This window comes from Heliangelus exortis, chromosome Z, assembly GCF_036169615.1.
Source record: "Heliangelus exortis chromosome Z, bHelExo1.hap1, whole genome shotgun sequence".
NCBI lineage: Eukaryota > Metazoa > Chordata > Aves > Apodiformes > Trochilidae > Heliangelus > Heliangelus exortis.
Genome location: NC_092454.1, coordinates 29,933,104 through 29,960,729, shown reverse-complemented (window position 1 = coordinate 29,960,729; position 27,626 = coordinate 29,933,104). Strand labels below are relative to the sequence as shown.

At 37.8% G+C, this 27,626-nt stretch overlaps 2 protein-coding genes across 3 annotated transcripts in view; one reads left to right on the top strand and one right to left on the bottom strand.

Moving 5' to 3' along the window:
- NFIL3 (nuclear factor, interleukin 3 regulated) overlaps window positions 1–27,626 on the bottom strand; it is a 513,505-nt gene that overhangs the window by 243,989 nt on the left and 241,890 nt on the right. The gene's annotated exons all lie outside the window — the stretch shown is intronic.
- The window catches only part of SYK (spleen associated tyrosine kinase), a 39,295-nt gene that overhangs the window by 410 nt on the left and 11,259 nt on the right, over window positions 1–27,626 (top strand). The window contains exons 2-7 of one of the 2 annotated variants that reach the window (XM_071730389.1): window positions 10,215–10,682; window positions 12,123–12,283; window positions 19,658–19,796; window positions 21,629–21,710; window positions 22,381–22,430; window positions 25,465–25,533. In XM_071730389.1, the coding sequence (XP_071586490.1) occupies window positions 10,269–10,682; window positions 12,123–12,283; window positions 19,658–19,796; window positions 21,629–21,710; window positions 22,381–22,430; window positions 25,465–25,533 (915 nt within the window). In that variant the 5' untranslated portion in view covers window positions 10,215–10,268. The remainder of the gene's footprint in view (window positions 1–10,214; window positions 10,683–12,122; window positions 12,284–19,657; window positions 19,797–21,628; window positions 21,711–22,380; window positions 22,431–25,464; window positions 25,534–27,626) is intronic. The other variant, XM_071730390.1, reaches the window with a different exon arrangement.

The window sequence follows — 27,626 nt, the reverse complement described above, 5'->3', positions numbered from 1 at the left end:
GCTCCGCAGTTGCCCGAGGGGAGGGAGAAGCGGCGCCGGGCGGCGGGAGATCCGCAAGGAGCGGAGGCAAAGCGGAGTCACGCGTGTCGGCCCCGCTCACAACGCACCCGCTGGAAAGCCAGCGTGAAAGCTGCCTGTGTTACAGTGTTTCTGGAAATAAACACCACTAGCCCACCGTGAACTTAAATACAAAGACCAGATTTCGTTGTGTCTTGATAAGTATTGGGGAGGTAAATTTTGAACAGAAGTGCACACGAAACTATGGCTTCTGTCTGAATTGCGCTCACAGCCTTGACGCTTGGTGGAATGTCTTTTAAAATGTGTTTCTTTCTGCTCTGACTTCCCTATTTTGTTTCCAAGAAAACAATTGTAGTGTATTAATAGAAGTGAGCTGGGTGACAGAGTCCTTGCTTTGCTATTCATGTGTCCAGCCAGCATTATTGAATTTTATTCTTAAGCACTGTGCAGTAGAAACTTTGTTCTGAAGATATCCAGATCATTTTGAAGTTTTTTTATCTGGGCAATACTTGTGTTAGGTGACACTGACTCCAGTAGAAGAGTGGCAGGTGGCAGGTATCCCAATCTGCCTATATTGTGTGATATATTATGAAGTGTTTCCATTTAAAAACAAAATTATTCCTTTTAAGGGAAGTAGCTGCCGTTTTTTTTCTTTTTGTTGTTGTTGGTTTTTTTTGTTTGTTTTTTTTTTATATCTTCTCCTAGGCTTCTTTCATACTCTTTTACCCACAGAAGCTTACAACTCCTGAGCCCTTGTGTTGAACCTACTATCTAATCTATGGGCACAGCCATCCGGCACAATACTAGTATCAGCATGTATAGCTGAGTATTTTTACAGGCTTGGAGGCCATAGAGGCAGTCCACTTAAAAGAAGTGTGACTTTTTTTTTTTTTTTTTTTTTTTACCCTAACATTGGATGACAAACAGGAAAATAAGGAAGTTTGAATGTTCTTTATGTTCTGCCAGTTATCCCGTAGGGGAGAAAAATTACAGTGTGGTGAAGACACAGGAATTTGAACTAAAGTGTTTGTAGTCAGTATGATAGAAAGTGGCTGAAATAGGTAAAAGTAAATAATTGCTTTGGTTTTCACATTCACTTGAAGTAACTGCAAAATCCAAAGAGAAATATGATTGAAGCTTTGTTATTTTACTTCAGATAAAAAAATCCTTGCATTCTGACAAATGTGAAGGCTTCAGCTCTTACATTTGCATGTTTTTTGCTTAAGATACAAGAGCGGAATTCAGTCTGAAATCACAGGAAGACAAAACCTGAAATTTATTTTTAGAAGCATCTAACGGGTTACATTGAGCACAAAATAATGGTTTAGAATGGCAAAATTATAAGCTGGCCTTAAGCACTTTTGAAGATACCTATGACCAAAAAAAGTGATGTAGGAGCATTTCCATAGTCTCCCATGCTTTCTGTTGTGCCAGAGGCTTTGTAAATGGGAGAAGTCACTTCTGAAATATATGTTGTGTTCAGAGGTCATAGGCTCACAATCATAATAATTTTTTGCAAGATACACTTTTTTCCTTCCTGACTCTTTCCTAATATTAATTATTTAGCAGAAAGTGATGTGTCTGTTGTAATTGCTGGTTTGAATATTGTGACTGCAAGAAGTGGTGTTTGCATCAGAATCCCCTGAAGATATTAGGTAATGTTATAATTTTTCCATCTTAATAGACTTTTGAATTATTGCCTCAAGATCTGTTGTGTGTTTATTAGACAGGCTGTGCCAGAATCTGTTTTCAGTTACATGTGTTTTTTCCATAATAATACAGAGGTGAAGGATAACTTTTACAATTACAAGGAATGCAATGCTTATCTTTGCATGTAAGTAATAGTTACAAAAAGATTGGTCCAAGAAGCTATTTAAAATGAACATTTTTTTTTTTTTACTTAAAGGTAAGCACATGCTTAACTGAGCATGGGGTGAGAGTAATTCTACCATTCAAAGTGCCTGCTTAAAAGCTTAAGATACCCTTGCAAATATTTGTGAGCATGAGTAGTAAAGCTCGGTCATAAGAACCAAATCTTCTCATCTTGTAGGATTTTCAGGATCAGCATTTCAATTTCTAATTTAGAAAAAAATATAGGATTTTTTTACAGGGAAACAGTTTCTTAATCCAATCTAACAGTACTTTTGCTTGTATTTGACAAAAGAAGAAAATACTGGGGAACAGATGACGATAGCTCACTTTGTATCTCAGCTGCCATTTCTAGAAAAGCTTTTACAGGGAGTCATTCCTAATATTTTTACCATATAACAGAGAACATTAATTTCTGCAGTTTAATTTTATGCCTTTGATCATTCTTGTGAGAAAAAAAAATCCCTGGGCTTTGCAGGATCACTCCCTTTACTTGTGTGTAGTAGAGTATAGTGGTGCAGTAGAGTATAGTACAATACACAATTAGTATTTATTTTGGGCATAGTAAAAAAATTAGATCAAAATTATTGGTAATATTTGCATTTCCCTCCTTATGTAGTTGACATTGTTAAATTTTTAATCTCATGACACAGGGTAATGTAGAGGCATACAATTAAGTAGATTCAAACCTTTTGACACTGCCTTCTGTGTCCTTTCTGGGGTGATGGGGAAACATCAGCATTGCAGCTGCAACCAGTGTAATGGAGCCTACACGGTCTTGCATCAAAAGAAACAATTCTGGGGTTTTCTAGAAGAGGATTAATTGTTAAATATTTATAATATTTGGCAGAAAGTATCACCTTCCCCAAAGGAATAAAATAAATTTTGTAGTTTGTTTTTACATTCCAGAGTTAAAATTGTATCATAACTTCCTGTCTCTATACATACAATGAATAAATGGCCACTTCTTTAAATGTGGTTGCTGTGAAAAGGAAAGGGGAAAAGTATTTTTGAGACTCACAGGGATCCTAATGTTCTGAGGAGACTTCACTATGTGCAAAATGCTGCAAGCCTTCCCTTTGTGTGAGGTATCAGAGAAACATAAAAAATTAACAAGTGTTAGAACCTCAATAGCTAATATACAGGACTATGATATAAGAAGTTTGCATAGTTTCACTATCAGTGAGTTTGTAACTAACTGGTGCTGGAACATGTTGGTTTGACCAGCTAGGTAGGACTTCTGTGCCATTTCTGCAGCTTTGTCTTGGTTTGCTGTGGTATAGTCTTCTTCAGTACAGTTATGGGATGCTTGGTGTTCTGAGTGGATAATATGTCTGACAACTTATCTTCTTTTCAAATCACAATAAGGCAACAAAAAGAGTCTTTCTGAACTGGTGCTCAGTATTTTTGTAGAGAACTAGGACTTGTGGCACTGTAGACATACACAGTCCTGTAGATGCGTAAGTGGTAATCCTGGGTGAGAATGTTTAAAATCTTTGTCTTAAGACACAGATTCCTAAAGCCACCTTTTTTTTTTCCTGTTTGGACAAAATAACCAAGTAGGTGAGAAGGAAAAAAAAAAACTTATAGAACATTTAGAAGCCAGTTTATTAGCTAAAACCAGTGCAACTGTGAACACCTGTGGGATGTTAAAATGAGTAGTGCTGCTGACCACTGCATTTGAAAACACTGCTGCTGATTTAAAAAATGGCTCTAAAAGTTTGATAGAAATTAAGCTCAGTTTAAAACAATGTCTTAATATTTTTTAGAAACTAGTTTGTTGGGAGTATTTTGTTTGTTTTGTTGGTTTTGGGGGGAGGGTTTTGGTTGTTTTTTTCTTTGTAGGGTTGCCTGGAAAGTTCATTTCTTAATCTAGAATGAAAAATTGAGGTTAGAAATCAGCAATAGCAGCACTTCTTCCTCCCTTTCTTTTTCTTTCTCTTCCCCCCTGCAACTCTTTTAAAATATGTTGCAGGAAAATTTAAACTGAAAGATATTTTTTGTCATTTTTTTGGAGAGAAATTAGAAAAGAAAGCTACTAAGTATGCTAAGTAGTTTATTACAGTAAGTTCCTACTCTAGGAAACTCAGTCTAAATTTTATAACTTCCATCAAGAAAACAAGTTCACTCTATCCAAAAAACAAAACTAAATTTTTGGCAAGGTGAAAATCTCCAATATCTGAAATATGGGAAATATAAGTAAAGGAAGCAGCATTAATGTAGTCATCTTTGATATAAAGTGTTCCATTTTACTGATGCATTTCAAAGAATACACAGTATTTTGCCAAAAAAATAATAATAAAAAAAAAAATTAAAGCAAGCAGGATATTTAAGTAAGGATTATTTCTGTACATCACATAATAGAATTGGCTATCATTTGAGTAGATGAACTATATTGCAAGTTTCTGAGAGTGCTGACTTATTTAAAATAGCTACCAGCAGCTTTTGTCATGCATACAGCAGGATATCCCAGAATCAAAGCACGCATTGAGGGAGGCTTTGAGTGACTATTCTGTCCTCAGTTATCACATATGGCCTCAGGTGAGCTGAATAGCTTTGTGACAGTCTTCATCCAGTGGATGTAACAAAAGTCTTGCCCGCAGGAGCTCGTATGCACAGAAGTGTAGGAAAAAATCCTGTAAGGGAAGAGTGAACTCCAGCCCTGCATTTTGTGAAGGGAATGATGTTGCTAGTGTGAAATCCAGCTGCTTCTGACTCCCTAAGGGAAGATTTTCATCAAGTGGAGGCAGCTTTTTGGTATCTTCATGTTCTAACTACAGCAACTTCTGATACTGTCCAGAAAATGGCATAAAATGAGAGAAGAAGCCTGACTGCGAGCCATTTTTTTTGAGCCTGGCATTTTTTCATGCAAGACTTAGGCAAATACTGCCTGTTGGCCCAGAATGTGCTGAGGCCAGGTGCATCCTTTCTCTGCCCTGGAGTGATAAACAGGCGTTGTCAAGGGTATTTCACTGGTCGAGGTGCTGCAAACAGACTTCCTCCAGAGGAGGAAGCATAGCTCTGCTCTCTGCATAGCATTTATGGAAAATGTTTATGGTTTACAGGAGAGGTGAGGCTACAACTTGATCTTTTAATAATTTAATAAGTGATTTTTTGCTGGACACAAGGGATTCCTGCCTGCTAAAAACAGTTTTATCCACTCTTCATGGCAAAGATAAGCAAACTTTAATTGTACTGCTTACTTGGTCTTTTCTGGACCATTTATTCACTAATGTGCCAATTAGTATGTGGAGCTTCTTTATATATGTGTCCTCATAAAGCTAGTTAGGAACAGCTGGCTCTGTTGCTGAGGGATACTGTTTTCTGGGAGTCTGGCAGTGTGAGCAAGTATCACATCTTCTTTTCCAAAAAAACAGTTGTCCTTTCATCCCATACTTTTATCTGTGTGAACTCTTTCAGACAATAGTTGCCAGCAAGAGATGAGCTCATGTCAGTTACAGTGTCTCTACAGCAGAACCTTGCTATATCCTCCAACAAGGAGATTTTTGAACAATAAAATTGTGTGGCAGTTTTTGTAGAATCTAGAAATCGACAGTGAAAAACTCTTGAATAGTTTTGATAAAACTTGCCTCTTGTAAGAGAATGAAAAGCAAGTTATTTTTGTTTCTGCAAGAATTTCTGTCCTTTGTATTAAAGCAAGGTACTGTATCTAACGAGAGATGACACTGGTCTGAAAGAGGCACCTGTCTGGTTTTGCCACTCACACTGAGGCCAGTCCACTGAGGCATCCATTCAACAGGTTTTAGTGATTTTAGAGATAGAGCAATACATCTAAGAGAAATGAATGAAGTATAGTGGTATCCAAATGTCCTTAGTTTGTTCATCAGTTAATTGCAATAAGCAATTGCTAATATTCATGTTTGAGAAATAATTACTTGCATTTGTAGCCTGTAGTCTCATTTACTGAGGATGAACTAGAGACAGACAAAACTGTACAAAAAAAAGGTTGTTCATACTGTTATAATTGCTTCAGAAATGTCAGCCTGGGACAACTAAGCAACTAGTTAAGAGAAAGTTAATGAAGATACTTATTGAAGCCAAAAAGCAAGCATATCTTTTGGATCTGCCCACTAATAAAACCTGCTTATCTGAAATTTTGCATGAAACATTTGGCATTTTGATTTAGTCCTGTGAGACTGCTGTAATAATATTCAATTTCTGCTCAGATACATTTTTTTTCCAAGATGGAAGTAATACTTTTTTTCCACCTTCAGTTCCATAGTGACTTTCTCCTAGAATGGATGATGCTTTAGTTCTGAGAGATGTCTTGTTTACTGGAGATTTAGCTAAAAATACCACAAGGAGTTAAAAACAAAGTTAGGGATTGTGTATGTATCCACACTTGTAGCCTGACCCTTCTGAATTAAGCCAGCCTTTCTCAGTACTCATGGTAATAAAGATCCATAGTGTCAGCAGCTCTGCTTAGGGCTGCAGTTTTCTCTTTTTGCTTGTTTTTTGAAATCAGACATTTATTCCAGGTTTGACCTTCTTGGAAAATGAGGGACATTTTGTGTCACCATTGTCGTTGGTGCAACATTCTTGTAGGTTTGCATCTTCTGGCAACTTCTTTCTGAGTTATGAACTAACTGACAGTAGTGAACAGCGGCAGTTTTGCCATAGCTGTCTCTGTAAAAAATCCTCTGTAAAAATTAGAATATATTCCACCTGCAAACAGGCTATGCTGACACACTTAATGCCACTGTATCTTTAAACCTGGAAATATCCAGGCCATTAGCTAAGCACTTCCATCTATTTTTAGGTATTCTCCTTTCATTTAGGCTGATAACGTTTTGCTCTGCTCTTCATGTGTTTTCACTGACTTTACAAGTTCATTGAGCACCTTGCTCTGTACAGCTATAGGAGTCTCCATGGCTGTCATTGTTTGAACAGGAGGAACTAAAGAAGGAGGCTTTCAGACTCTGAGAAGGGTGGGAACACAAAGGAAGCAGTGTATTCCCTCCCATTTCCTGCCCATACTCTATAAAGATCGGGAAGGCCAGGCAGCATACTGATTTCACCACGCAGTTTTGTGTCATTATCAAACCTGCTGAGGCAGCACTTGATTCAAAAGTCAGTGTCCCTGACAAAGATGTTAAGCAGCACTGGTCCAAGTACTGAACCTTGAGGAACACCACTCCATTTGGACACTGAGCCATTTATCACAACTCTTTGGGTGTAACCATACAGTTACCCAGTGACTGATCCATCCACTGAATCCATATTGTTCCAGTTTAGATAGCAGAATGTTGCGGGGGACAGTGTTGAATGCTTTGCACAGGTCCAGGGAGATGAAGTCTGTTGCTCTGCCTTTGTCCACTGAAGCTGTGATCCCACCAGCCACCAAATCAGTCAGGCAGGACTTGCCCTTAGTAAAGTTGTGTTGGCTGTCACCAGTCACCCCTTTGTTATCCAGATGCCTGAGCAGAGCCTTCAGAAGGATCTGCTCCATCATCTTGCTTGGCACAGAGCTGAGACTGACTGGCCTGTAGTTCTTTGGGTCTTCTTTTCTTCCATTTTTGAAATGGAGGTTACATTTCCCCTTTTCCAGTCATCAGGAACTTCACCAGACTGCCATGATTTTTCAGATATCGGAAGTGGATTTTCAGCTTCATCTGCCAGTTCTTTCAGCAGCTGTGGGTGAGTCTCATCAGGTCCCATGGACTTGAAGTGAAATTAATAAAATGAAACTAGTCTTGGACCTTGAACAACATTTTTCACTGATCTTTCATTCATTACTCAAAGCTTCTGTGGTGAAAACTTTAATCTGTTTATAGAGGTGCCCACTGTTTTAATCTCAGAAGTCTTTATGATGCCCTTAGCTCAGGGCATCGAGCACCATAACGATGATGTGTTTTAATGTTTTGTTGTGACTGAAGTCTACCAAAGAACGATGACTTCTTGAACAAACATTCTGTGTAGTTCTGGATATCACAGGCAGTTTCATTCAGCAGCTATGTAAGTTGCTGCAGCGAAGTCATTATCTCTGCTGGAGTAAAGTCTCTTCACAAACTGAAGATAATGGGGTGTATATTGTCCATGATTGCTGCTCACAGAGACAGTAATATAAATCCAGAGTGTCTAAATATAGATGTGATAGATAAACACCTGTCACAGACACCTACTTTTTACCACTCAAGACTCCACCACAACTACTGTTTTTCACAAAGTGTTTCTGTCTGTCCGCCTGTGTCGTTGGCATGTCTGGCCAGAGTCTCCTTTGTGGTGTTTCATGTACCTGAGAGAATTCTGAATTTGCTGTGAACAGCTAGATCACATTTGCCCTATTTTTGGCTGGTTTTCTAGTGAAACTGGCTCATCTAGTCAGCATATTGTCAGGCTCTCCCTGATAGCTCTTTTCTTTTGGCCTAATTTGTTATAGCTGAGGGTCTAATCAATGAATAGTCTGATCAATGATTTATGGGAATAAGACACTGTGCCCACAGGACAAGCCAGCACAGCACCTCCATTACATGAAGGCATGGAGTGAACATAAGCCTACAAGCAGCAAACACATAGCTGCAACATGTATTTCCCTGCTACCCAGTATTTAGTGGACGAGGAGGAATCTGAAGGTACTTGATTTGGTACTTGTGAGAATTTTGGAAGATGGAGCTCGTGTGAGCCTAACAGGAGCCCAGATCATTGCTTGAATGCTTGTAGTGCATTAATTCATGGGAAACCAGGCATAGTTCACAGAGCAATTTGCTTTTTAGAGGAGAGTTTTGCATGCTGCTCATAATGGCCTTTAAAGAAGATTGAAGTACTGTGTAGAAGTGCAGTCAGTGAATAGCAACAGGGTCCAGGCCATCACCATGACGTGTTAGTAGGTCAGGTTGAAGATCAGGAAAATTCAAGCTCCATCAAGAAGTAATTAGAACCATTCCAAGCCCATAATCTGCATAATGAATGTGTAGGTTAGGAGTTCCTGGGAACATGCTGTGTCTCAGTTCTGACTGGGCAGATCCCAGCTTCAGCGCTACTGCTGTCTATCCACAGATGACCCCAAAGGTGTGGGTATACCTTTTGTAGTTACATTAGAGCTATTTTCAAATCAAACAGCTTGGTGACAGCAGCACTGCCAGAAGAGCAACATGAAGGTTAGCACTGCGTAGTTTTAGAGCATTTTGCCAAATTTCCAGGTCAACATTTGAACCCCAGTGAATGTCCTGAGGTACCACCTTCCTGCTTTTTATATCAGAGATGAGTAGTTCAATTCAACTTTGTATGCCCTGTGCATGCTTCTCCTTTGGAGAGTGGCCTGTAACATGTTCTAGAAAGAGCAGAGAAATTTTACTCCAGAGACTGTTGGTCCTATTACTGTGCATAACTATCACTTCAGTTTCTGGGCACTGAGCTCGTGCTCACAGGCCTGCAGTGTTCTGGATCCTCCTTCTGGCCCTTCTTGTAAATAGGCATCACATTAACAAGCCCTCCAGTCATCTGGGACTTCCTCTGTAAATCAAAATTGTTGAGAACTAATGGAGAGAGTTTTGGTGAGCTCCTCTGCCAGCTCCCTCAGTACTCCTGGGGTTATTCCCATCATGCCCCATAGACTTATGAGTGTCCAGGTTCTGGGGCAGGTTCTTAACTCCTTCCTCCTGAATTATGGGATGGTTGTGCTGCTCTCCATCCTCCTCTCTCAGCTCAGGGGGCTGAATATCCTTGAGGTATCTGTTCTGACTAATGAAGATGTAGGCATAGGTGGCAAAAAGTATCTCAGCCTTTTCCTGATCACTGGTTAAGTGCAGAGGAATATTTAGCTGTCTAGGCATTGTAAACCTTTCATGGGGTTTAAGGAAAAGAAATTTCTCTGCTGATGGTGTAGGTTAGAGACTGGGGTAACTCAGGCTACAAGAAGAATGGTACTTCTGTAGACAGAGTTCTGTAGAGTCCTGGTGCGCTGTTTTAAAATATATAGAAGAAAATAATAATATCTCCTATGTGTATTATGTATCTTATGATTATTTTTATTGCTATATTAAAAATTCAATAATTGAAGCAGTTTATGTTACATTCAGTATTCTTAAGAAATGCTGAACTTGATTATCTTCCGGTTTTGTTGTAAGTGTGCCTTCATATTAAGGATTAAGGCAAACTTGTGCAGTTATAGGAAACTTATATTACTGGAACACAGGGAAAAACCTGCTACTGAAATTTAGAAAGACATCTGTTAACAAGTTAAAAACAAATGTGATCTTCATCCTAAAATCTTTTTACAATGCATTACCAACATGCTGCATGTGAATTGCCATGTTACTGATTTGTCTTCTTCAACTGACACCCATTTCTCTGTCTTTGTTATTCAGATATAGAAGACTAAGTTTGCTTCTTGGAAAAAAACCCAAGCAACACAACAAAACATGGCTGCCAATACAGCGAATCCTGCTAACCATTTGCCTTACTTCTTTGGCAATATTACACGTGAAGAAGCTGAGGAGTATCTGATGCAAGGGGGAGTGAGTGATGGACTATACTTGCTCCGCCAAAGCCGGAATTACCTGGGGGGCTTTGCCTTATCCTTGGCTCATGGAAGGAAGGTTCATCATTATACAATTGAGAGGGAGCTGAGTGGTTCCTATGCTATTGCAGGAGGCAAGTCCCATGCCAGTCCTGCTGAACTCATTCACTATCACTCAGAGGAAGCTGATGGCCTTATCTGCCTACTGAGAAAGCCTTTCAACCGGCCACCAGGTGTTGAACCCAAAACAGGACCTTTTGAAGATTTAAAAGAGAACCTCATAAGAGAGTATGTCAAACAAACTTGGAACTTGCAGGTAAATCCAGACTGATTTTAGCATTAAGTTTTCTTTGATTTAGGAGAAAAAGAGATTGCACTGTTTGTTTCCCAGTGTTCATGCTGCTATGTAGTGTTTTTTTGTAATGGAATCATAGCTCTCTGAGTTTTGAACAATGCATTTTTTTCTTCACCAATACATGTAGTAACTTCCCTGTAAGTGTTGTTTACCTGAAATTATACAAAACTTTGGGCTTTTGTGATGTCTTGGACTAGTATAGCCTTAATCTACCACCACAATAACCTGCATCAGATTTCCACATGCACCAAAAATTAGTATCTATAATGAAAAAGACACAAAAAAGTTTTGCTTGCTTGCTTTTGATTATGAATTTTTATGGATTGGTGTGTAAGCAGACATAATTATATGGTGACTTGTTTTAGATCTTCCCCTGTTAAGTGATCTTGTTTCTGTGATGTTAATTTATATTGTGTCCAAAATAGAACTTGGTTTCTCAACAGCAGAGCACTACCTACGTGTCTTCATATTTCAGTTGTTGAGGAGGAATATTCCCTGCTGAGGAAGACGTGCTGGATTTTTTTAATAGGCCAGTCTTAACATAGACTAGAGTAGGGGGGCTGCAATGGGACTGTTTTATCATCTTGGGATTCCATGAGTTACCATTGTGAACTCATGGAATTACGCTAGATACATGGTAACTCTGAGTGCTCTGCTAGGTGAAATATCTGAAGCAATGCCCACACTGGAAAAGCTGAAACTTATACTATATTTACTACAAGTGCTGAGGTTTATATTTCCTTCTGATGAGTCTGAGCTAAATCTAGAAGGAAGATGATGAACTCAAGTTCAAACTCAATTAAACTATAGGGTTTTGCGCTCCAGTTCTGTGCCACATTTAGAAGAGAGAGACTGTAGATAGATTTAGAATTGTTTAAATTATACCTAAAATATTAACATAGCTCACTCTAGAACTGAGACTGTCCTATGTGCTTTTTATAAATTTGCATTCATGTATTCAACATAGTCATACTGCAAAAACACAAAGCATGTTCAGTTTATTTCTGTGAACTACAATACAATATGTAGTATGGAGAAATGTTATGGCATCTCAGAGTGAGGTAAGTATATTTGTATATATATAAAATTATATTTAATTATGTCTCTCAATCATAAAAATATTTGAAATTGTATTACTGATATATTAAGGACTTAACTTATGGCTTCTTTTCCCTCTTGTTTCTCTGAGGTAAAAGAAGAGTCCCAGCTTTGTCATGTTTGGATTACCATACATTCATTTCTGTTTTACTATTTTGATAGCAGCCAGATCTTTTTTTTACGTATAACAAATGCATGCAGGTTTTGAATATCCCCAAAGCAACCCAATATTGGAAGTCACCCTATCATGTTCTATTGCAGGAGGCAGTTTGATTGTCATTCTGTGTTTTTGCCACTCTCTAGGGGCATGCTCTTGAACAAGCTATCATTAGTCAAAAGCCTCAGCTGGAGAAGTTAATTGCCACTACAGCCCATGAGAAGATGCCATGGTTCCATGGGAGGATCTCTCGGGAAGATTCAGAACACCGTATCCTCATTGGGTCAAGAAACAATGGAAAATTTCTGTAAGTGCTTTTTTTCTGTTATTGGTGTTCCCAGCTAGTGTTGATACACTTCCTTTGAATGAACCTCAAATGAGAGTATGCCCTAAAAGTGAGTCATTCACAGTGAGAGAGCCCAGTCCAGCATGGTATATATGACTTAATCTTTCCTGTAATAACCAAGATTAATTTTCCACTTAACTGAAGATGGAAAACCGTAGCAAAAGCATGGGTGATTAATTTTTAATCAAGTACTAAGTATAATTCAAGAGAAAGCATTGGATTAAAAAGTAAGTATTTCAATAGTAAGAAAAATTTATTAAACTTTGCTTTATTACTGATAAGCAGCACTAAGTGACTGTGGTAGCTTAACCTTGTCCGACCAAGCTTCTGTCACAACCCCTCTCTTCAAGAGAACAGGGAAATGGAAGAGCATGGAAAAGCTTGTTGGTCAATATGAAAACAGGAAGATCACATATCATGGGCAAAACAGACCACTTTGTGAAATATAATGTAATGTGTCATCAATTAAATTGAGTTGGACAAAAACTAAGACAAAAATAGAAGAAAAATCAACAACTTTTTCTCACTCCCAATTTTCACAGGCTAACTTCACTCCCTCACACCCAATTCCTCTCCTCACCAAGCAGCAGGGTGGGGAATGGATGGGGACAGAAGCTGCCGTCAGTCCCTAACATCTTGTCTCTGCCTCTCCTTACTTCTCATGGTGTTCACTGCTGCCACTTGGTCTCAACAGAGGAAATATCATTCAGCAAATAGGAACCTCCTTGGAAAGCTGCAGCACTGACACTGGCTCCACCATGGCCTCTCCCAGAGGCTGCTCTGTCTCCTGAGCACCTCCACCCCACCTCCTCCTCTGCCTTTGGTGTTTGGTTGCTCTCTCTGTATTTCCTTTGATTTTTTCCCACTGCTGCCATGTACCATGTGTTCCTCTCCTCTTTCTTAAGGATGTGATGGGGAAGCCCCTGACCTCCTCACAGATGGCCCACAGCCCTGCTGTAAAAGTCTGGCCACCTGCACCCAATATACTGACTTGAAAAAACAAACTGCCTATGTGAGCAACTCTTCTGATCCATAGCTGTCAGTTTTCCTGGGTGCAGTTGTTTTACAGTTAAGCAACAGAAGAAATTGCTGTTTTCCTTAGTAATGCTATTCACCGTCTGCCTCTATCTACTGTTCACTTAAACACATGATCTTTTTGTTTTTGAGTGCAAATCTGTCATGTAGGATAGTAAGTGACAGCCATCACCTTGTGAGTATTAGAGCCAGTCAGAATCTTCCAACAAGAAAGTTTTGCTTTTGGAAAATCCCAGTTGGAAAGAAATCCCAGTTGGAAAGAAATCCAACTGAGTTTTCATTGAGCCATTTTTCTCCCCTGTCATAAACAAGAGTATTTGTGTAACGTTATAAAATTAAGCTTAAAGGTTATGGCCAAGAAAGATCACTTAGAGCTATATAATTTCTGAGCGAAATTTCATTGCCTGCCTATATAGTCTCCTTCAGTACTCAACTATCTTTGACTTTTTTTAAGTCATCTTTACTTCCCTAAGAATTGAAAACTCAACCATCTCATGGTCGCTTTGACCAAGTTGACCACCAGCCTTATCATCTCCCACTAGTCCCTCTCTGTTCCCAAACAGCAGATCTAGCAGTGAGCTTTCCCTAGCTGGCTCAGTCACCAGCTCTGTTAGGAAGTTATCTTCCACACACCCCAAGAATCTCCAGCACTGCTTCACATCAGCGATATTGCAGTTCCAGCACACATCTGACAAGCTGAAATCTCCCACAAAGATAAGGGGTAGTGATTCTGAAACCTTACCCATCTGCCTGTAGAACACTTCATCAACCTCTTCACCTTGGTTGGGTGGTCTATAACAGACCCCAACCATGATATCTGCCTTGTTAGACTTCTCCCTTATTCTTATGCACAAACCCCCACCCTAGAAGAAGAAGTGCCACTGGAACTTAAATAATGTGAAAATATAATCGATAGTATGTTCAGCTTGCAACCCTCTTGTTAAGGACAACATTGTTTACTTCTGCATCTGCAGAGTGCTTTCTGATGCATTAACTGTTTTCGCATGTACCACCGATCTGGTAGGCTTAGAGCTCAGTAACCACTTAGCTGCTGTTTACTCTTATGTTCCTCAGGAAAAAAGGGGGCAAAATCTTCATCTGCCCCAAAATTCAGCACTCAGAGCAGCAAGAGAAACAACATGCTGTTAATTTGTATCAGAAATTAGTTATTTTTCCTCCCATTGCTCTTCATAGCTTCCAGATCTATAGTCCTAGAGGTTCTTAGCAAATTCATGTCTAATTCAGAAAGGTTTTCTGTTTTCTGCAGTGGCTTGCCTACTCTGGGCTTGCTCAGCAGGTTCTGAGAAATAGACCACTCATTTGTTATCTAACTGAAACAGTAGAGCAAAGTTGTTGAGTGCTAGAGAGGTGTGTTGTTTCCCACTTCAGGCATGGGCATCTCATAATTTTTTCTTGTCCAGCAGCAACTCATGTCAGGAGCTTGTGCACATCTGTAAAATGGAGACTGAACTTGTGCTTCTGAATGTTGCTGCTCAAAGACTGTTTTTATCTCATTGGTCAAGACACTAAAGACTTGTATCTGATTGAAAGATAGAATTAGAGAAATTCAATGTGTAAGAAAAATTTGGTGCTTATGGTAGGAACTGGAGGCTGGAAGTATAGAGGTAAGCTATGTTTTTGATGAGATGATGAACGCTGAGGCTGTTCAACAAGTAAGAAAGTGCGGGTATATGACAAAAATAATATTGTTTATTATGTAAAAATTAATACTTTTCAAAAGGTAAGTGTACTAATGTATATTCTTTACAAGGGTGTCTAAAATTTCATTACACCAGAAATCTGCTGTCTGTCTGACCTACCTACCTTGAATAAAATCCAGGACAGGAGTAGCTGTGTTTTATAAAAAAGTCCATGTAGATGACATCAGTTGCACTTTCCTTACCCACTCTTGCTGTGACCCCATCATGATGATCAATATTGCTTGGATGATCATGAGTAATAGTGTTAATATTATTACTGTTTTTATTAATAGTGTTATATATTTACATTGTAATATATAATACCATTATTTATAAAATTTTTAATGTTATCTATTGTCAGTTGAAGAAGAAAATTGAAATTACTGACAGTGAAAGACCATCAGAGTAAGAAATGATAGTTTTCTCTGTAGTTTCACATAGGAAACAATTCTGTGTGTGGTAGCTCTTAGCACATCTTGGTTTGTCATCTGTAGTGACCATTTCAGTTTTATGAATTACAATCTTGCACGTGTCTTAAAAATCAGAAATTCTGAAGCTGAAGGGAGACTAACAATGTTAAGAAATACTGTTAAACTTAAAAATGGAACTTTAATGATGAGTGAAGTCATTACATAGTTAGCGGTTTAATCTCTATAGTTTTTATATGGGTTCATAGCCATATGTATTTTACCTAAAATTCAAAGAGTTGTGTAAGAAGAAAATAAGCGATAGTTTTAGTATCATAACAATGTCCTCAATATGCAACAAGTTATAGTAAAGAAAATAAAACTCACTTAGATAAGTCTGAACTTTCATATGTCACAATAGTTAACACTGGTAGCACTATTTCATAATAACAAGTTTTGAGGGGCAATTGTCCATAGGAGTTTTTTTGTCTCTTGTCTGACAAAAAATTGTGTTTCTGATACCTGTAGCAGTCTATATTTACAATAATCTTGTTGTCTTCCTCTAGAAATCTACCACTACAGGAGTATATACTGAGCTAGGTGATTCATCTGACCTTGTAGAGTCTTTACATAAATCTATCAGTATTAAGTTTGTATCTATGAATGGAACTGGAAATTGTTGGCATCAGACAAGATGAAAACTATCCAACTAAGTATGACCTTAATTCAGGGATATTAATTAATGATGAAATTTCCCTTCAAAGTGCAAAGCAGATGCTAGGCTTAGGTCGTCATGAAAATTTTCCAAGATAAGTGGTAGAATTCCAGCAGTGTGGCATGTTTCTGGAAGTGCTGTATTCCTCTCCATGGCAGCCTGGATGATGCCCTCACCTCTCTGGGATTGTTGTCTTCGGATCTACAGCAAGGTATATAGTTAGGTGCCACTTGCAGACCACTGCAGTGGGGGTGTGTCTTCTCCAGACTCTGTGCTGCCTCCTTCAGTAGAAGGGTGGGGCAGAAGTGTGAAGTAAAGATGTGAGCTCTGTACTAGGAAGATCTCCTGTTTCAGGTGGAGTTGTACAGCAGAGTTACTTGTGTTACGGTTTTGATGGAGTCTGGGTGTATTTTGCTGGCAGAGTAATGCTAGCAAAACAGACTACAGTGATGCAGTCCTTCTTGCTAAGGTGTCTTGTCACTGTGCAGTGCACCACAATAGCCATATCAGAAGATGAAATTTTATGTTAGATAGCAGTAACATGTTGTTCAGCTAGCTCCTAAATTCTGTAGTGTGCTGACGTTTTTTGAAACAGTCTTGAACATGTTAATAAACAAGGGAGAAGAAATTATGTAACTTGGATTGGAAAAAGTTCTCTACTGTGAAGGTAATAGAAAAATGGAACAGGTTGCCCAAGGAGGTAGTTGAGGCCTCATCCCTGGAGATATTCAAGATGAGGTTTGATGAGGCTATGAGGAACCAGATCTAATTGAGGATGTCCCTGCTTAGTGCAGGTGTATTGAACTGGATGACCTTCAAAGGTGCCTTCCAACCCAAATTATTCTATGATTCTGTGATTCTAAATGAGGACTGTAGACAATCCATTTTTCCTTTTTGTTATACTTTTTTTTATAGATGGTACCAAGTTCATTCTTTATTGTCCTCAAACTTGGAACATGTGCAGTGTGCTGTAGATATTTGAAGTGATAATGAATAGCCTTGTTAATAACATTTAAGAGAGACAGTCCTATGGGTTAGACAAGCAGAGAATGCCTAGACCTTGATCAGTAGTGGGGAATATCAGTATCTCTGGCTTGAAGGAAGCTGTTATCATGGAGAAGACAAAGCAAAATCTAAACTTAAACATGTTCTTGGATGCAGGACTAGGAATGATTTCACAACATTCCTAAAGCAAGTATTTTGCTAGTTTATTTTCTTCATTATTCTCTGTTGTAGAGTGCTGTGACTTCTTTTTTTCTGAACAGTCAGTGAAGCATGTTGTAATATCAATTTATGTGTTTTTACCCTTAGAGCTTTTTTCCTTTAGAAAGAAGGGGATTATTTGACTTTTCACTTGGATGCAGAAAAAAATAGGACATTGTCTGTTTTTCTTCTGAGCAAAAATAGACATCTTACCAAGGAGGGGAATGGATAGCTATTTAGTTTGTAATGATATTCCAAGTAGTTACTCTTTGCTATTTGCACTACATTAGAAAAACATAAAAGTACTCAAACAGTGAAAATTAAAATCAGTAACTAAACCTTCTTTGCATAGCATCGCTTAACAATCTGAGTTTCTGTGTTCCTTCTAAAATTCTTGTTAGAAAATGTGTGTAAATCTAGATATCTTGGTGCATCTCTAGCATACCTATGAGTTCAGATTTGCTCTCAGTGATGTTATGTTTTGATTAATAGAAGTGGATGAAAGGATGATATTGTTTATTTAGAGGTATTTATTGTATTTATGTTTTTCTTATCTGCAATTCTTTGCAATGCCATGAAATGGAAGACCAAGTGATATTTCACTGCTGGCTTCCTTACTTGAAAAGATACTTTTTAAAAAAAAAGATGTTTAAAATCAAAATTTCTTTGTTTCTTTCTTTTCAGTTTGTACTATACTGTACACAGTGTAAATAATGCTCTGTGTGTAATTTCAGAGCATATTAAAGCAGATGGTGCATTTAGAATTTTTTTCTCAACATTCTGAAAATTTCTACTTTTCAAAGAAGGGAAGTTCCATTTATGAAGAGAAACCCTAAACCTGATGTGAATACCATGATTGGTTCTGTAAGCACCCTCAAAAATATGTGATAGACCTTAATTTCCATTTGAAGAGGTTTCAGTTTAAAACCTTTCTGTTTGAGTAGCCCTTTTCTTTGGTTCCATTTTTTATGGTAACTTTCAGGTACTGGATACTGTGTACATAGCTTAATTTCCATAGGCTTAGCCTAGTCTACAGAGCCATTGCCACAGTCTGCAAAACCAAAATGGAATTGTGAAACATAGCCTGTGACACTGGTAATGTGATAGGAAATGCTTTAAGAATGGTTCTTGGACCTCTAAGGGATCTGGCTGCCAAAACAAAGATTGTAGGAGTAGATCTAATTGTAATGGAGCCACCAATTTCTCATGGGAAACATGAAGGACATTTGTTACTGGAAAAAATTTTTATAATCTTACCTGTGCTGTATTTATTTAGATGTGATGAAATGCCATTCATATGTGTTTTAGAAACAATGTCCTCCATTCTGAAAGCATTTTTCCAATTCTTATTTGCTAAGAGCCAGTCAGAGAAAGAATAAAAGTTGTTCTTCATTTTAGCAGAACCTGTTGCTCTCAACTCACCAGTCGGCACAGGAAATCAGCATGCTGAGAAAATGCCCACATGTGAGAAACCACGAATTTGTTTCAAGTTGCTGTAGACACACTAAGCAAGTCACTTAGGTTTTAGAAAAAAAACTAACCCTTCTTCCCTTTTCCTTTGGCCAGTTCACATCTTATGCAACAAGAATCACTCTGCTTGAAAAAAATAATTGCATGAGTTCAGACAAAAACAGTTTTAGTTCAGCCTTGAGTGGGTTAGTTGAGGAGCAGAATTTAATTCTTGCCTTTGCAGTCTTCTGAGATGTGGTAGCAAGTGCTAGCATTGAGAAGTGAAGCTGCTATATTTCTTTCTAAGGCTTTTGAAAACTTCAAGTGAACGTGAATAGACTTCTGTGCACGTTGAAACAAGATTCAATGTTATTGAATCTCAGTTTTTCATAAGAAAACCTGATTACTCCAGGAACTTTTAATCTAGCTCTGTTACTATCTCACTACCAGCAGAAAGTGAACATAGGCAACTCAAACTAAAAAAGGACCCTACTTCCTAAACTCAGAAATGCTATAACAACTATAATTGTGCCAATAGCAAATTTCTATCCACTCCGAATACAGGCACCAGAAGATGCCAATCTCAGCACTTTGCAGTAATCTCAGATGTGCTTGCAAAACAAAAACTTCAAGATGCTTTACCTGAAAACAAATGACAGTAAGAAATAAATGAAAGGCTTAACAAAATGTCTTCAGAAGTTCCAGTCCTGATTTTGCTTTGGTTTTAATTCAGAAGCTTAAAGAAAAGAGTTATTTTAAAATTAAATTCAACCAAGTGCTCATTCCTAGTAAAGTGTAACCCTGTAAATCTCTCTCATTCCTACAGTATCCGAGAAAGGGACAGCAATGGTTCCTATGCCCTGTGTCTGCTGAATGATGGAAAAGTATTGCATTACCGAATTGACAGAGATAAGACAGGAAAACTCTCCATACCAGATGGAAAAAGATTTGACACACTCTGGCAGGTCTGTTAGATTTATATCACTTTGGTATCTGTCATTGTGTTTTCATATAACTGACTGTGGCAAATCGTTTTGCTTCACTGTGTGACAACAGACTTTAGATAAAGAGCAACCTGCTTTGGCAGGTTATTTGTCCTATGTTTCCAATTTTATATGGTTTCTGTACCTGAAGAAAATATATGTTGTTGTAGAAAGCTATGTAAGTGCAGGGAGTTTAATGATTTTAAGATGTGATACTGCAGCCTGGACGAACTCAAAATTGCTGTAATTATTATGCAGTTAGCTAAAGATTCTCTAGAATGGAAGACTGCATTTCAAAGTGACCATCTTGAATAATAGCTATGGTAGATACAGTCTTCTGCTAACATCCTTTATGGCAGTAATAAACAAAATTCTGAGAAACACAAAGGGGATGGTTTAGGGTGCTGTACCCATACTCTTTATTTAGCTTTGAAATTCTCTAACTTGAAGGCTGAAAAAGCACAGCTTGCTAAGGGTTTTCACCAAAACATCAGCAAAAAGAATAATAAAGGCCCTCCTGTTGAGTCATGGGGTTCAGAGTGAACCCCTTCCTTTCTAAACTCCTTCTCAGAGAGGAGTCTAGGTGCAACTGGGCCCACTCCCAGTCCCATACTTCGCTAACAGTTTATGTACAGGCATTTCAGTGTAGTGCTTTGACACATAATTATAGGTCTGGTGTGATTTGAAATAGAAGTAAACTGAGATTGATTAGTACTAGTGTAACAGATAACAAAATTGGATTATATGGTTTCCTAGTAATATGTAATCAATAATCGATAATTGGATATAATCAAATCTGAAGATTCAATTGAAGTTTTAACAAAGTTTCTAAACTAAATTGTGTGCATACACATACACACAGATAGAGACATTAACCTAGTCTAGGTTGTTAAATTTTGATACATAAAGATCCTCAAACTGCACAAAAAGAAGTTACAATGAAATACACTGTGAATTCATCTGCAGGATAAAATTATAGTATATTAATGTAATTTGATCTAATCACCACTTGTATGAAAAGAAGCAAACCCCTTACTCTTTCCAATTGGATAAAACAGCTTCCTCTGTGAGACACAGGGTAGCAGCTTGGTGCAAGCCTGGAGAGCTCCAAAGGGCTTTCCTCTTAGGACTTGCCATTTATATTTATACGGTCTCAAGATGATTGGCACTGTTTAGTGTTTCTCCTTTTTTGGCCACAATTTGAGTTAAATGGTCTTTGGCAATTTCAGAGTGAGCTTCTGATCTGGGCAGGAGGGGTCTCTAGTACATTTTCGGGGCAAAAGAGATCCAGGTACAGCTGTGGAGTGCCTGATTGCCCCATACCACTGTAGGAAAGGTCAGAAAGTGCCAGATTGTCTCAGCCTACTGCACTTACTATTGAAACAGGAGCTATGTTGGGCCCACCACCCATGTAATAAAAAAGCAAGAGCAGTGTTGGCTGGTGTTGACATTGCAGCATGGTTCAGTGAGAAGGAGGGGTCTGCACCACCACGTTTGCTCCGAGTTACAAAACTGGCTGGTAGTGGAGCCACATGTAGGATGCTGAGTCTTAAAAGTCTAGTTTCTGGATCACGTTCCAGATTCATCCACAAGGTTACTGCAGAAATATACACTCCAGCCAATGAGAAGTAAAGATGAGGTAAGAACATACAGAATAAAGATCTTCTGTATACACAGTTAATTTGCTGTAATATGTACCAATTATTTACATATGCAAACAACTTTAAAGAGATAATATATCTAATTATACCCCCCTTTTCATATCTTTTTCTCTTCTGTCTCTCTTTTTTTTTTCTCTCCTGTCCTTCTGGTAGTTAGTTGAGCATTATTCATACAAACCAGATGGATTATTAAGGGTTCTTACCATTCCCTGTCCACAGCTTGACTCAGAAAATGGTGAGTTATTCCAATTCTTTTAATACGTATAAATAGCTATGCTAATGATGATAAAGATGTGAGCGTTTTTTGCCACTCGCCATGTGCATGGGTGCACATTATGGTAGATTAAAGTTGGATATAAAAAACCTTAAGTGTTAAATTTACAGCTTTTCAAATTAGTTAATATCTGACAGAACATGCAGAACGGAGGCAGATCCTGTAGCTTAAGGGAGGATACCAAGTCCAGTTATTGCTGTATCTAGGTTAATGTCAGATCAAAAACATGCTTTGCTGATCAGAGTGGCAATGTGTGTTACCTGGCCCCCACACACTAACAAATTGGTCATCCCACCACTTCTCCCTCCCAATGGTCCTCACTCTAAGCTGAGGCTAGCACACAGGCAGTGCTGCTACAGGATTCAGGTTGGGTGCAATGAGATGTGGTTTGCTCTCTCTAAGGCCTTCAGTCATTCCGATTGGATACCAGTGCCATAGCAAGAGGATGCGCCCATACTTCCTATGCTCCTTTGGATCATTTAATCACCGCACATATTTTTGTCTCTGTGGCAGCAAGTACTAGATTCCGCTGCAAAAAAGCAAAAAAGATGAACCAGGAGAAACACTGTATGTTTTATGTAACATGATACCTCACCCTGCTAAGTATCTTTCTACATTTGATTTTTTACAGATAATATTGTTTTTAACACTCGTCCTCCTCTTCCTGGTACCCCTTCGAAGGTAGGTGGTGATACAGTCGCAGCACTCGGGAAGGCTTAAAGCCACATAGTCCTCTAGGAATCCTAATGCTTGGATATTATTGCAGCAGTGAAATAGTTTTTCTAGAGATACAAGCAGTAAGTTGAAAAGAATAAGCTTAATATAGTCTAGAAGGGATATTGCTTTCATCAGTGTTTTGCATGAGCTATTCATAATTTATTGCTGTGAACTTTTGTAAGTATGTGTGAAAAATAGTATTTTTTTGCATGAAAAATGCCTCGTTGATAACTCTGGAGAGGACTGCTTTGTGTACATTGTCCATTTTGAGAATCTGCTGACTGGAGAAAAAATGAAGGCTCAATTAATTTTCATATTTGCTTTGTGAAGTTAACATCAGGCTTTGGATAAGGGTTCATTTCCTTGTGCAGTTAGGTTGGGAGAAGTTCTTTCATAAACTCCATGAAGAGTGAGCAAGGCCATCTGTGATTATAATTGCTTAAGTGCTTAGAGTTCATTGATCACAGGAGCTACCTGAGGTGTGATACATAACACCATCTCATTCAGCTGTAGTTAATCTCATCTGAAACAGGGAGTTTGGTTGTTTAACCACTCCTAGGAAAGCCTAATCATCTAGGTCATTAACTTGATGCAGTCTCCCATTATAGACAAAATATTTTTGTTCAAATAAGGCAATTAGATTTATTTCAGTACCACTGAGTTCTTGTGGGACAACCATTCTCATACCACCCCTTTCTGAAAATCAGATGCCCTGTTGAGTAATCGGAAATTACACAACCAAAACAGCTGCCTTTTTAAAAACAAACAAACAAACACATTTTCTTGAACTTTGGCGCTGTGCCATTTACAAAGACAACAGTGAAGTTTAAGCATGAGTCCATATGTATATCATCTGGTATATACAGACATAGGGATCAAGCATATTCAGCTTGGGGTAATACACAAGTTTTAGAATGATGAAAATTAAATGATGAAAGTAAATGGGCCAAGCTTTCTTCTTGTCATCAGTAAATAGCAGTAAAACTGCCTCAGTTGTTCATGATGCTTTACAGGTGAAAGACTTTTACACTAGCAGTGTATGATTAATTACCTAACATTAATTAACTCAGATGAAGAGCCAGTCATTCAGCATATCACATAGGCTCACTTTTGAGGAATTTTAGAGTTAGAGACACATACCTGCCCATGTGTCACTTAGGCCTAGAAGTGGTGGAATGACTTTCCACCAGTATGTGCCTCTGTCTCTCAGAAGAGGGCCTAAGTGATGAGTCAAGACTCTGTGCTTTGCTTGTAGATAGCCATTGTTTGGTGAGATAAGTTCCACCCTTGAACATGTGCTTCTCTAGCACACATTTAAAGACTTAAAGATGCTTGGTCACTTGCACTTTTTAGATACGATCATTAATGTTTTCAGGACTGATCAGCAGTTGTTTAAGGCTCATCATGATGGATAGAAGTAAAAGCACCAAAGATGTGAGATGTGTTGAGTGTGTATTTTGCAAATACTCTCCTAAAATACTTTAAGCTACAATGTGTTTGACATTCTGAACTTTTAAAAACTGAAATCTGAATTTTGTATTTTCTTTAGGAATTTTAGTATTTCAGGAGTATACTATATTTCTGTAGTAAAAATATTAAAATAGAAAGTAGAAAAAAAAAAGTTAATATTACTATTTATGTACCTCAGAGACTTCAGGTTTAAGATTGCCAGGTTCCCATACATTAATATCCTTGTGCAAAAGCAGTAACTCACTAAAGACCAGTCATGAAGCTTTTTTTATACATAGAGCCTGAATAGAACCATCATGCTGGTAGAAGACAGGGAAACATAAAGGGTATTTCCAGCTTGTTCCACACTGGTAAGGTCTCAGCTAAAATATTGTCACCAGTTTTTGGCACTGCACTGTAGAATGTTGTGCAACAGGAAATAATCCAGAGTAGGTCAACAGGAATGATTGTGATTTGTGAAAAAAAATCTTGATTAAAGAATCAAAAGGGAAAGAGTAGAGGGACAGAAGATGATTACCAGATGCAGAAAGGAGGGGAATGTCCTGTTTGTGGGACCAAATACTACTGATGTTGCCATCCAGAATAATTTTTTGTATATATATTAGTGACTGAAACATGATGGTGAGAGTCCAAAGCCTTAGAGGGGAGCATGCTTAAGTCTGAAGTTTATTTGAAGCTAAGGTTATACGGCCACTGTAGAAAGGTCTGATGAATGATATGCAAGTTCAACTAATTTCACTGCAAACGTGTTTACGTAAAAAAAAAAAAAAAAGAGAGAGAGAAAGAAAAAAGAAAAAAAAAAAGTCCAGTTGGGTTACTTAAAAGTTCAGAACATCCAAGTGTAAATTAGTTCAAAGACTGTTTGAAGTGACTGGGAATATGACTCAGATTATAATTTCACCTTCAGGATCAGCCTAAATATGTGGTCAGTAAATATTGCATCACATTTTTAATTAAGCACATATGGTCTTTCGGAACTCCTTGAACTGCTAATTAGACATATTTAATTAAATCAATGTGTTACTATAAAACATATTTGCATTTCTTTAAAAAGTGTCTTTATATAGAACATGTAAAATCTAAAGCCTGGTCATTTTTGTTTGTGTGCTTTTTGCTTTAATAACCACATTGTTGTAAGATCAAGGTGTGCTTCAAATGCAGTAGTCATACTTAAGGACATGAAAGTTGTCAATGGATTTACATGCCTAAATATATTGGAAAATTACTTTAGCTCAGGACTAGGCAGACAAAACAAACTGTATAAAAGAGCTGGGGAAAAGACAATGTGCTTGAATTAAAAAATTGTATCTACAGATTCAAGATAATTTGAAAGTAGTATAGTTGGAAGAAAGTTTAGTACCAAGATTTCCTATACTGCCTTTGCTTGATGCATCATATCTGTACTTGAAGGCACAAAAAAGAGGAAGGTTGGGAGTGTTTTGTTCTTATTACTACATCTGTTTTGTAAAATACTGTTAGCTGTTTTCCTGACACATTTACTGTTCCTCTTTGACATTGTGGTTTCTAGACTTTGGCAGGAGGTGGAATTATCTCAAGACTCAAATCGTACACCTTTCCAAAGGCTGGCAGCAAAAAGGTGCCTCATAGTCTTTTTAGGTTTTTGACTGAGTTAAAAAGGCTCACTTGACTAATTTCACTCGTTTTCCCCCTCTTCTGGCTTGCTGTTACTGAATGTATGTCTTGGCTACTAGCAATCAGATTGTGAAGATTTTGTAAGCTTTCTGCTTCTTTCCTAATCATCTGCATGATGATGGCTTTGATTTTATGACTAAACCAATGGTTTTAAAGAAGTTTTAAAAAAAACTGTTTTTAAGAAATTTCTCACATCTCAAAATACTAATGGAGATCTCAACGTGTCTCCAAATAAAATGTAAGTGATAAAATGTTTTTCAAAAAACAGTTACTTATAGCAGAACAAAATGTTATTTCTACTATCATTCATAATGAGAAAATTGGCTAACTTATACCAAGTTGTTACTGAGTAAATTTAGGGAACAATTTGTTAATAAGAACCACAAAATGTATTCTTACAAATCCTGTGTGCACAAATCTTGTTATGCATTGATGTTAATTACATTTGGGTAAGTGTAGTATGTCATGAACTAAGCAGAAAGGGAAAGATAGTAAGATGTCAGGAGTAAAGGAGAAAGAACTGAGCCCAGTGCTAATGAAAATACTGCTGCATGGCCAGAAAATTATGCTGCCCAGTAACTGATGTAGTTGTCAATCATGTAATTATGAGCCCTGTCTGCATGCTGAGAATAACATGTATGCTCCTCTTCCACCCATGAGACTCTATTTTATTTATTTATTTATTTATTTCCAGCAGCTTTTCAAAAAAAATGAGCAGGCATAAAAAGTGCTAGAGATATGCTGCTGTTTAGACTGAGTAACTGTTTTTGACATGTACTCTATTTAATAATACTTGTTATTTGTTATTTATGTTATTTGATAATCCTTATCAAATTTGATAATATAATCCTTATTATCAAATAACATTTATTGGATTTTATATAACTTCAGTTCGCTTTTAGATTGCAGTACCAGTACCCGTTGTGCTCTGTATGCCCCTATAGGACTTAACGTCTTGCTTTTACTGTGCTGTCATCTTATGCAGACATATACACAGTGTTCAGGATGTGTCCTAAAGCCATCTGAAGAAGAATGACATGCTATCACGCATTAGACAAGAGAACTAATTTGGTATTGTTCAGGAAAGTCATTCAGGGTATAAATTCGCTAGACATGGCATTGGCCACTCTGCTATATGTTCACCAGGGAAAACCCCTGCTTCTTTATGACTGCCTTCTGTAGTCAAATACCTATTTCCTGCTTTCAGAGGAACATATCCTCAGTATAAACTGAAGCATGTTGGCAGAGAAAGGCTGATTATTTAATAAGATAATTCAGAAATCTGGTTTGTTTGCCATTTACATGTACTTAAAAAATCATCATACTGCCAAATTTTAGACTCTAAACTTAAGCCCTGATCTCATTTTTTCCAAGGTTTGCCACTCAAGGTTGAGTTGATTAACTCAACATTAGAGGCAGAGTTGACTTCAGACCTGGTTAATTAGGCAGTTACACGGTTACTTCTCTTGTGTCAAAAACTTTCGGACAGCAAAATGGAAAATTTACATCTCACAGTTATTCAGTCTTGGAAAGTATGGTGTGGGGTTTTGCTGTTAGTGGGTTTTTTGCTTTTTTGTTATTGTTGCTTGGTTTTTTGTTTGGGGGGGGTTTGTTTGTTTTTATTTCTCAGACTGGTTAGCTGTAGATAGTATTACCACTCAAGTGAAATTTTTTCAAGTTCCTATGCGCGCTCATTTAGACGACAATTTAAGTGAACTCGTGCCACCTAATGGTGGCTCAGGCGAAAAGCTCATTGACAATTCGGCTGTCACGAAGTATTTTACTGTTAGATTTTGTTTAGCAAAGTAATATGACTTTATAGTTATTATTGCGTGTCAGAATAGTTATTTTGAAAATAAATTATACTTCCTGTTTTGTTTACCTTAATAAGTATTTTCTTTACTACAATATTACTATCTTGACCATGAAATCAGACTTGGAGTAGTTACAGCTGTTACATTTCTATTTTAAGCAAACAATAAGTGTATCTTGTTCTCATTGCTATCAATTGTGATTAAGGGTTACCCTACTAAAGCC